This window comes from Elgaria multicarinata, chromosome 2 (genome assembly GCF_023053635.1).
Source record: "Elgaria multicarinata webbii isolate HBS135686 ecotype San Diego chromosome 2, rElgMul1.1.pri, whole genome shotgun sequence".
NCBI lineage: Eukaryota > Metazoa > Chordata > Lepidosauria > Squamata > Anguidae > Elgaria > Elgaria multicarinata.
The window spans coordinates 42,430,231-42,441,566 of NC_086172.1; the positions used below are offsets into that span (position 1 = coordinate 42,430,231).

At 37.0% G+C, this 11,336-nt stretch overlaps 1 protein-coding gene across 3 annotated transcripts in view; it reads left to right on the forward strand.

Moving 5' to 3' along the window:
• The window catches only part of LOC134392238 (neurabin-1-like), a 48,452-nt gene extending 39,970 nt beyond the window's left edge, over positions 1-8,482 (forward strand). For 2 of the 3 annotated variants that reach the window (XM_063116387.1, XM_063116388.1), the window contains exons 17-18: positions 4,752-4,940; positions 7,672-8,482. In XM_063116387.1, the coding sequence (XP_062972457.1) occupies positions 4,752-4,940; positions 7,672-7,839 (357 nt within the window). In that variant the 3' untranslated portion in view covers positions 7,840-8,482. Of the gene's footprint in view, positions 1-487; positions 605-4,751; positions 4,941-7,671 lie in introns of all 3 variants that reach the window. The other variant, XM_063116386.1, reaches the window with a different exon arrangement.
• The last annotated feature ends 2,854 nt before the right edge of the window (positions 8,483-11,336 follow it).

Below are 11,336 nucleotides of genomic sequence, written 5' to 3' on the forward strand. Positions count from 1 at the left end.
TGGGTCAGAGTTGTTCATCCTTGGTTTATGCTTGTTAAGTGTCAGTAGCACTAACGCACTGATGGAATCGGGTCCCTCCTCTAGGCTGGAAAGCATGATCAAAAGGGGGAAAGAGCAGAATCACCTTCCCCTTTGTGTAATTGGAAGGTGCCCCAAAACCAATGCTGCTGGTGGAATCTGGGATTTCAATTTGAATTTAAAGATCATATCTAAGATGCATTCAAGTTTTAAAGAAATAATTTCTCCACTGACTGAAGATAATTTACTTAGCATAACGTTATGAAAGTGGGTTCCTACAGACCAACTGGAAAGCACCCAATACTTATACATTGTAAGTTTTGAGAGAATAGTATATAAATGAGCATAATTAGTTCAAATGCTGCTAAATAATTAGGTACTTTTAATTTTATAAAAAATGGTTCTGTGTCTCCTTGTGATCTAATTCCAAGGGGTAATTTAACAAAACATTATTTTCACTTGTTTGCAGAGTAGAATTGTCATAGATGATTCATACCGTAGCAAGTCAAGTTGTGATCTGTCAGGGTTAGTGACAGAGCCAAATCTTTCAGGGCGTTCACACACTTTAACCTTCTCTTCAAATGAGGTGAGTTTCAGTGTGTCTGTGTGTATTGTTGATGTTGCCATTCAGACCACATTATGGCATTTGAGTTTGCTTAAAATGAAAACGGTAGGTTATCATCATTGCACGGTAAATATTTTTATAGCCTAATACTGAAATACATACTTCGGAAAGGATCACAATTTTAAGGCATTATTTGTCCCTGACCAACTTTTAGTTCTATATATTGTATGTAATGTTTGACTATCCTCACTAGTCCTATTGTGTGTTTTTTTTTGTAATGTTGATTTTATAAATTAAATAAAACAAGCTTTAAATTTTAAATTGCAGCTCTTTTCATCAGAGCGCAATTAAATTTCTGCATATTTAGGTTTAAATCCAATGTTGTGTGAGCGGATTTCCCTATCTCCTTCTTCCCTGCTGCAGCTCCTTGGGTACCCCAACCCTGCAGAGAGGATTTGGGGAGGGGACACAACCCTTAATGTGTTAATGTTTCTAGGTGTAGAGATAATTGATTATTTAATGACAGTTAAATATTTAGATGATATGGCAGCAGTCTGTATTTTAGGGTGATTTCATCTGCTAATGTTGTTTAGAAAATCAGTCTTTAAATACTTCGCTGTTTATTTCACTTTATCAGACGTATAGAAGTATAGATTTAGAAAACTTGTCCTTTGAAGAAAGTGATGATGACATTACTGTAGAAAAAACAGTTTCTGTAAATCAACTAAGTTTTAATTACATTCCTAATGCTCAGGAAAACTGCTTATTGATGGATATTGCTACCAGCTTGTGCAGTGTACTTTGTAGTAGCATGCTGCTGATATGACTTGCGTGAACGGTATATGATAACGGTTGTAACAGAGACAGAGACTGTATTACTCATTTCTAAACTGTGGTGCTTCTTCGGTCTTTTTGACTATAGTGTGTAATTCTTGCTCTGTACTCTGTTACTGTTGAAATTGTACTAGATCTTTCTTGAATCCAAACCTTTTTTTTTATTGCCTACATTGGATCTTCCTACACTTTTCAGAATTTAGAGAGGAGGCTTTTGTGGTGCAAGCTGAAGTCAGCCTTTATTGATGAGACTCACAGCTCCTCATGTAGAATTAGTCTCTAGCATCTACTCTAGCATCCTCTCTTATGGCAAAATTTTTGCTTGGATGACTTCTGTATCTGTGCACTGTGTGACCCTCTTTAAAGCTGCTCTGTTCTTCAGAGTTTAGACTGGTTCCATGCTTTGTGTCTCTCTTCCAACTGTCTTCAGGATTTTGCATTTTCAAAACAACAAGACTGTTCACTCTTTATTTTCTCTCTTGATAATAAATGGAATATCAGTGGGGTTGGCTTTAGGGGTAGGCATGATTGGGCACCAAACCCCAGCAGGGACCCACTGACAAGAGCTTACTAGAGTTGCTCTTTCCTTCACCATTGCAGCCTGCTTATTCACCTGGCTTTTGCTGTGGCCTAGGCAACAGTGGTGGTGCTAAGAAGGAGGAGCAGTCAATGCTGCTGCCTTCTGTGGTAATAAGCAGTAATTTTGACATGAAATTGACTACTTCTTCTTTAAGAGTGCCTGGCCAGTAGAGGGCAAAAGACTCCCTTATTATCGCCTGGAAGCCCATGTCGGTGGACCAGGGTGGGGTGGGTCTGTCGATAGCCGAGGCTACACCACTCCGGACAAGGAACCGATCCCCAGAGATGGAGAAGACGGAGCAAAGATGTCTCTCTGCGAAAAATGGTGTGCACATAAGTGACAGAGGTATAGGACAGGTAGAGGCAGACAACAGTGGTGGTGCTGTGGAGGAGGAGGAGGAGAGGTAGATGCTGCTGCCCTCCTTCTCACCACCTGCACACCTTACTCACTAGCTTTCTGCCTGTTAATTAAGCAAGTGGCAGCAATGATGACAAAGATGCTGAGGAGCAATAACAGGTGGTGACAATGGTGGTGAGAAACTACACTAATTGAGGAAAGGAGCCCATTGAGGATGTTTTGCCAAAGGACCCTGAAAACATTAGAACTGACACTGAATGTCAGGAATTGGTTTTTGCTTTGTCCTTAGGAATAGAATTTTAATCTTGGGAGGAAGGATGAGTTAGAGCGCTTAGAATAATCTGCAGTAGTTTGATGTCTGAGTAAATATTAGATACTTATTTTGAATATTTCAGTACTGCAACAAAAATCAAGTCTTGTCTTTTGAAACTGATTAGGGAAGAGGTATTCTGTATTCTTGTTTTTATCTTACATCACTGAAACTTATTTTGCTTTTACATTCATATAACCAGTGGTTCCCTGTACTTTTAGATTGCCCTGAAAGTAGTAAGTGCTGAAGAGCCAATGGGGATGTTATTTGAACCATGTTCATACTCAAGAAGGACTCACTTTTTAGTTTATCAAATTTAACTGAAAAGAATCTTTCCTCTTCAGCACTTGCAGTAGAAGGATGAAACCAGTGGTTTTATGCACAATTTTCTCCCACGCTCATGTATAGTTTAGCTTGATTTAAATTCAAAGACTTTCAAACTGCCTACCACATGCTGAATGCAAGGTAAAAACATGTTTTGGTCAAAAAGAGCACATAGACCAGAATAGTGGTCTTAAACATGTTTCCAAGCCACGGCTGCTATCTAGGAAATAGGATTGAAGTCCAATAGGAAAAGTTAAACTAAAACCACTTTCTGTCGAACCTGTTACAGGTAGAAACAAGCCTTTTAACTTGTAAAGAAGATGGAGGTGTAACTTGGTATAGGTGAAATTTATGAAACGGAATTGGTTTTATTATAGCTCATATGGCAGCTGCAGTTATGATGTTCTGAGCACATGTCAGAGACACATAACCAAGTCTTGCTGTATTGTAAGGCTTGCCATCTTGGCGTAGTGAATGAACCATGAAGTTTTCAGTATATGACCTTGAGTAAGAAATAATACAATCTTTAGACAAAGACTGTATGTTGTTAGCTTTAGACAAACAAAACACCAATTTTTGTTTCTAGCTTTGGAAATCACAATGCCATAAGAGAGAGGGGGGTGGGGAGTGGTCCCTTAAGCTACATGCCTGTAATGAGTCTTGAGGGACTAGTGCAAACAAGCCATGATACTCAAGTAAAAAATCAATAGATACATCATCTTTAGCAGTTGATTACACATCTAAACCAAGGTGGAATTATTTGCATAACTTAAATGCTGAGTTGTTTAAAAACACAAAAACCACTGACTCTCTCTATCCCCCCAGATGAGTTCAGCAACAGACAGCATCTGTCTAAATCAATAGATACAAGGGCTGTTTTGTTCCCTTGTTTCTAGTGTAGCGTTCACTCTGAAATCAGATTTCCTGAGTAATTCTCCCATCTACTTTGCATTAGGTTACTTCTAGCTTCAAGAATGTTTTGCAATGTATCTGTGGTAAAACCATATTAGAAGTGAACTTTTTTGTATATAACTCAAATATAGAGCCCTGCATCTAGAAGACCAAAAGTTGAAAGATCCATTACAGTCATTTTAAAGCTATTTTTCTGACATTTGGTCAGTTTGATCATACAATGAATGAGTTTGATGATAGCTGTAAGTTGTCAAATAGTGCCTTAAATACTATAGTTCAACAAAATCTTTTGGATGTTAACACTGGGATCATCCACTTGACAGAATCCACTTTTTTGTGAAGGTGTTTAGGATTTATTGATTGATTCAGTTTGATTTGTATCCCACTTTTCTACTAAAAGAAATGGCACTCAAGGTCAATTATTTACAGTTGTAAACAAAACTTTATTAAATAATAAAACAATTCATTAAAACACAATCAAAACAGCAATAACAATAAAAACAGCATCCAACCCAACAGAGCTGCTTACACACCAAAGGCCTACTTCAATCAGGATGATTTTAATTCCTTGTCATGGACAAATGTTCTGGCATTTTATGATTTAATTCTTAAATTGTAGTAAAATGTTGCGCCTTTCAAAACATGCTGAATTAAAATGTGGGGATGGGACACAAGCTCCACTTTCAAAAGATTAGTTACTTAGATTTGTTTTGACATTGACATACATTTAAAAAAACACATAACAAGTTGTCTTTGTGAAAGTCTGAAGATTTTACATATCAGAAATTATGGTTATTTTATTAATAAAATCAGTCAATTTAATTACTCTAAAACTTGTTTTGCTTGGTCAGACTTTAGATGATGAGCCGTCAAATACAGGGAAACAAAACCAGTGGCTTAGTAGGCCAATTTCTGAATGGACAACACAGCAGGTATGCCATTGGCTAATGGGAATGAACATGGAGCAGTACATCGCAGAATTCACAAGCAAGAATATAGATGGACAACAGTTAATGCTGCTTGACAGTGATAAGTTGAAGGTAAGTTTGTGTCCCAGTGTGGATCTACACTCTTTGGTTATGATTGGTAGTATAAATTAGGGTGGACAGCATAGGCAAAGTAAATCAATCCTGTTTACTTACTCCCCTCACCACTCTCCCGAATCCTGGAAAACAATTTTTAGTGTGGAAAATTTGGGTCTGCCCAAGTTACAAAAAGCTACTAGTGAATCACTCTGGTTCAGATACACTGTTATATCTTGTTCAAGAAGCGACTCAACCCCCAGACCTAAAACAGAATATCCTGTTACTAAACCACTTTATTTAAAAAAAAGTCTTGAAAGTTTTAAAATGGGGAAATAATTAAAGTTCAATAGGGATCCTGTTTCATTGCTGGGTTTTTTTTAAAAAAAATTAATCTGTATCTCTGTCCCTGAAATTCTTCATTCTTTTAACCTATTTGTGAAGATTGGGCTGAACAAAAAATGCGTTAAAACCCATCTTCATGGTAAAACTGGACTATTGTTCCTAATATCTCTACTTTTTAATATTAATTTTGAGTTTGTTTTGATTTTGTTTCTAGGTAAAAGACTCTTTTTAAACCATTAGGTGGTTTTTTGTTTTCTTCTAAAACTTTTTTTATCTTGGAGTTCTAGTTTGGTCTGACATTCTACCTGCTCTTGTTTGAGGACAAAAGGGTGCACTGTTCATCTGAAAGTTGTAAAGGTCCAAGTGATGAAGCTTGCTTTGCATGTTCTTTAAGGTTGTAATCCTGTATGCTTAGAAGGGAATAAATCCTAGTGGGACTTCTCAGGAAGCTACTTGCTCAGGATTATGTTGTAAGATAACTTTGGGAGTTGACATTTCTGCTGAGCATTTACAATCCTATGCATGTCTACTTGGAAGTCCCACTGAGTCAATGAGGCTTTACTCCCAGATAAGTGGATATAGGGTTACAGCCTACACTTTTTGTAAACGTAAAACAGATTCACTTTAAAGGGTTTGTTTGATTTGAACAAGAATTAGAATTTTAAATTGATCTTACGTTGACACAGTAAGCTTCGAAACTGGAATATTAGCCTCTTCAAGAATAGCCAAAGGGCTTTCTATTCTTATCAGATGTTGCCATCTGCTGATTAAAAACTATATTACACTCTGCTAACAACTCAACTTATTACTAGCTCTTCATATGCTGTAGTAGCACATGTATTCTTATTTAGCAGTTGAATTTATAAACCGTTCGTCCTCTAAGGATCTTAGGGTGGTGTACGTGAGGTTCACTTTTTATCCTTGAAATAATCTTGTGACACTCTGTCACGCTACTTTAGGTAAACTCAAGGGCTTGCATGTGCCTAGACTGAGTTCTGATTTGTTCCCTTTGAATAGCAAACCTCTGCCACAATATAAATGGAAATTTCCCTCTGATACATCACTTTGTGGGTAGAGAGGTTTGGTACTATTGAGAAATCCAAATCCAAAACCCCATTTGAATATGTAGAACAGGTCACTTGGTTCTTTAGATTCTAAATGTAGGATGCTACAATAAGTTTTTGAAGAGATTAGACCCAATCCAAGGAATTTTAATTGCACCCCATTAGGTTGAATCCAAGCATAGTTTAACTTAGAGTAGACCCATTGGAATCAACAAAACATGTTAATCATGACTAACTTAAATTCCATAGATTTCAATGTGTCTATTCAAAGTATGACTAAGTCTGAATCCAACCCATTGAAATTAATGTAATTTAACTCAGTTACAACCAACTTGTCCTAGTGACTTCTAACAGTGACTTAAGCACAATTAATGCAATCAGATCTCTGATATGTGAACACCCATTGTGTCATGATTGATTGGGTAAATTTTAATATGAACTAGTCTGTATATGGATATGTCTGACTGCAATTCCCATGACTAGTGAAGCATTTTCTTCAGCTCCTACAGTCCCAGTAATTGTTGCAGATTTATCCATGCAGTTAAGTTTACACTACGGATGAGGAGAGGTCCTGATTGTTCATGCATATTGTAATTTTAATTGAAATAAGACTCATTGAGTGATGTGTAGGGATCAGAAAGTGAGGGTAACAAATTTTCTTACATTTTAAAATATAAACATAAGGAAAATGTGTGAACAATCCTTTGAAGTTAATTTTAACCTTGCATTAGCAGGAACAATTGCTAGTGGAATGGGAAGCTAAAGTTTCCTAGGGCAACCCTGGAAACTAGATCAGATTAGTGCTTCCTGTGTGGGACAGGTCAGTGGAGCTCATGGAAGAGGAGTTTTGCTGACTTGTCCTGTTCCAGAAGTACTAGTTTGGGCTAATTTCCAGAGTTGCGCTGTGAAACTCTAGCTTCCCGTTGCACTAGCAATTTGTTCATACTAGCACAACGTGATTGGTGCTGGCAGTCATGACACAATGTATTTAGAAATTAAGTTAACTCTGAATAATATTCACAAGCACTTGTACTGCTTGTGAAGCTTCTATTAGTGTTCACATGTTTTAAAAGCTATCCTTTTTCTTCTAACCATCTCTTGAGCATGTTTAAATACATCTATTCCTTCTATATGTGTGCTTAATTTTATAGTTTGTAAAGTGAGATTCAGTTTATAAGTTGGTTTTGTTGTGCTAATTTCTGATTGTAGGTGGTCATATAGCTTAAATATTCTTAAAACTCTTATCTGTGAAAGTTCATGCCACATTAAATGGCGATTGTTTTTGCTGCAAATACAGCTCCTTTTCTAGAATTTAATAAAATATACTTTTTATTTGAAAGACCCTGGGAGTATCCAGTCAAAATGACCGATCAACAATAAAGAAGAAAATAAAAGATATTAAAAAAGCACAAGAAAAACTGGAGAAACAGAAAGAAAAATTTCAAAAGAAAGAGAGAGAAGTTCGAAGAGCTGGCAGAGTGGTGGCCACTGTAGAATCAAGCTGCTAAAATGATTTGATGCCATATTCAACTCCTTACTCTGGTGTAGTCTCAAGGGCTAAAGTGCAGCTATACCAGTGTAATGCTTAATTATCTTTATCTTATCAGACTTTACTTCAGCTTGAAGAAGTGTAAGAATTGTATATTATTGTAAAATTTCAGAGGGGGGAAATGATAGTTTTACAACATAGGCTTTTTTTTACCTCCAATTTCCATAATCCTTCCCCATTTATATGATTCATTTAAATGAAATATTTTCAGTCTTTTATATCTAGCTCATTAACTTGTACTAATGGAAAGTAAATTAACTGTCATAAGTAATGTGTATATAAGTGTCTGGCTGTTCTAACTCCCTGAAGTGTCTATGGAAAGTGGTATATACAGTTTTTGAAAAATAGGGTGTGACACAAATTACAGTATAATGTTGGGTGGTTTCTGGTATAGAAACAATATCAGGTCATTATGTTCTGTTGGAGATAGTTTGTTGCCACTAGTGTTGTATAGAGAAAAATTAAGTTTTAAAAAGTAATAGAAAATTAATTTAATCAAATGTAATGAAGTGTTTAAAATCCTGTATTTTCCAGAGTTCATTTTAAATTCAAAACGTATTGTAGTAATATAATTCATGACTTGTACTTGTATCTTACTTTCTTATTTTCTAAAATAAGATAACACCTACGTTTCTAAGTGGTTGAGTATGTTGAAGCAGGATTTCAAAGTTTATCAATCAATTTTATACACTTTTGTATGCAATACAGTTTTATAGTTCATGTGATGAATAAGTTCAGATGGTAGTACATGCATTACACTTTCCTACGCAAGATATTTGAGGACCAAAATTATATTTTTGCTAACTTTTACATGCTATTGGTCTTCCAGACTTAAAATAATTCCTGAATGGAAATTTTCTGAAAAAGCATTAACAAAGCACTGGGTTTGTGCATTGTATATAATGCACTATAGATTACAAAATGTCTTCCTTTTCATGAGTAGTTTGTTTTCCAGAATAGTATAAAACGCAATTGCCATCTGCTGATGGGCAACAGCACAATTTTGTAGGGAAAAAAGTACACTACATTAGGATGACACTTTTAAAAATGGAATAAACTTCATTCAAAAAAGAGGAACTTGAACTTTAGTATTTTTAGTATGCCAGTTATGTGGAGGAAGTATATGAATTAGTGGCATACTCTTTTCTAATAAAATGAAAATGATTTTCTATCGAAAACTGCCAATTGTAAAGACGAAATAGAAATGGACATATTGAGCATTTCCAAAATAAAAAGGTTTAAATTGTTCATGTTGTGATAGTATTATTTTCTTGGATTCAAAGAATCATGAATAGAAAGAAATGTATTAGCATTGTCAAGTGAATTGTGTGACTTCTTTTTGCGCAATGCTATGTTGTATTGAAGGTTGCATTACAGTGTGAAAAATATTAAATAGGAAGGTACAAGCTGAAGTAGCATGTAAGCTAGTGGACTCTCAAGAGCCTTGGGAAAGAGAACTGATACAAATGGAAGAACTTCTCTAGTTTTGGAGTCACTTTTCACACCCTGTTCTTCTGCTATGTCAGAAATGGCTCATTCATGATTGGAAGAGGCTTTCCACTAGCATAAGGGCACTTTATAGGTCCAAGCCATTAGGTTTAAGTTAATAGAGATCTGAGGAGTAATTTTTAAATGAATAATGCTTCCTATCCAGCTGCTACTTGAGTAGATATGTGGGCTAATTGTACTATTGGCAGTTCAGACCAATATCCTGTTATATTGCTTAGGGAGAAACCAAAATAAATGCTTAATTTCTAAAAATCAGATAACTACTTGCATATGGGACTCTCTGGATCTTGCAGCATATTCAGTTACTGGGAGTTTCAAAAGGCACTTTAAAAAATAGCTCAGCTTTTGGCTACAAGGAAAGATTGCTGCTAACAAGAGAGCTTATTCCTCAATTCAGCTCAGATGCTGTAGTTTTATGATAGAGCTTATATCAACTTGCAGTATGGAAAACTGTTTTGAAATTCTGGTGGGATTTACTAGACCCCATTCTTCACCAAAAAAATAAATATTAATTGGCTTATTCTAGAATTCTCTCACTTTTTTTTTTTTTTTTAAAAAAAGCTTAACTATAAAGAGAACATTCTGTTCAGGCGAATGCTTTTGTGGAAGTAGAAAAGTGTTGTCTAGCTAATCCTTCCTGGCTAGAGTTCCATGGAGCACTATGACTAAGAAAGCCCTAGATCTTGTGCCTACTTGCTGTACTTCAAAAGGTGGGAGCATTTGCAACAGTCTCTCCCTGGAAAGGCTCAGTCGGTAACATAGAGAAAATGGTACTCCTTCAGATAATGAAGGTAAGGATGCAGAAATAACAAGGATCTTACGATTGGTGCTCTGATTTAGCTCCAACTTTAATAAAGCTAGTACCTGCAATCTGGACAGAAATGTAGATTTTAGACATTGGGTCCTCCAAAACTCTTCTAAACTCATTTAGACTAGGCAAATTGAATATTCTTTCAATATTCAGAAGTCATGGATGTCCTGTTAAAAGAGCCAGTGTGGTGTAGTGGCGAGTGTTGGACTGGGAGTCGGGAGGTCCAGGTTCTAGTCCCCACTTGGCCATGGAAACCGTCTGGGTGACTTTGGGCCAGTCACAGCCTCTCAGCCCAACCCACCTCACAGGGTTGTTGTGAGGATAAAATGGAGAGGAGGAGGAAGATTATGTGCACCGCCTTGGGTTTCTTGCAGTGGAAAAAAGGTGGGATATAAATGCAATAATAACTGATGGGTTGAAAAACAATGACGACTTAACACATCATGTGTAATCATGTGTGCGTGAACCCACGGTGGCTTATTTGGCCAAAATAACCCATACTGATAACCCACTGCAGATTGGATTTTTTAACCCATCATGGGTTATGTTGTGTGGCAGTCACAGCAGATTATTTTGGTTATCTACAGGGTCACTAAGCAAGAGCAGTCAAAACCACTCCTACTGCTCTCCTCCAGCTGACAGAGCTCCAACCAGCAGTTTCCATTGTCTACCTAGCAACTGATTGCACATGCAGCCCTTCCCTGTCAATGCACTCTGCAGCTTCTCTGAAGTGCCAAATGCCATCTCTGTCAGGTGGTGGCAGCTGCACCGGCTTGTCATTTTGCCTTGTGTGCATCCTTGCCAGGGGATGCTGTGTATGATGTGTTGTTCCGCTCCTGAAAATTTCCATGGAGTTATAGTCGCCACCCCCTTTTTGACAAAAAGGTACTTGACAGCATACAGGCTTTTGATGGTGCATTGTTTGCTCCTGCCTAGGAGAGACTGTGTATGAAGTTTTGTTCCAATCCTGCAAAGGTCCAATGCTTTAGAGACCCTTCCTCTTGAATTAAGCCCCTCTCCCCTCCCATTGGGATACTGCAGAAGGTTAATACAGTCTGCTGCAATGTTGTCAATGGGTGAAAAAACACCAGTGCTGGGGCAGGAGGGCTACAGCAGAACAGGGCAGGGGGATGACT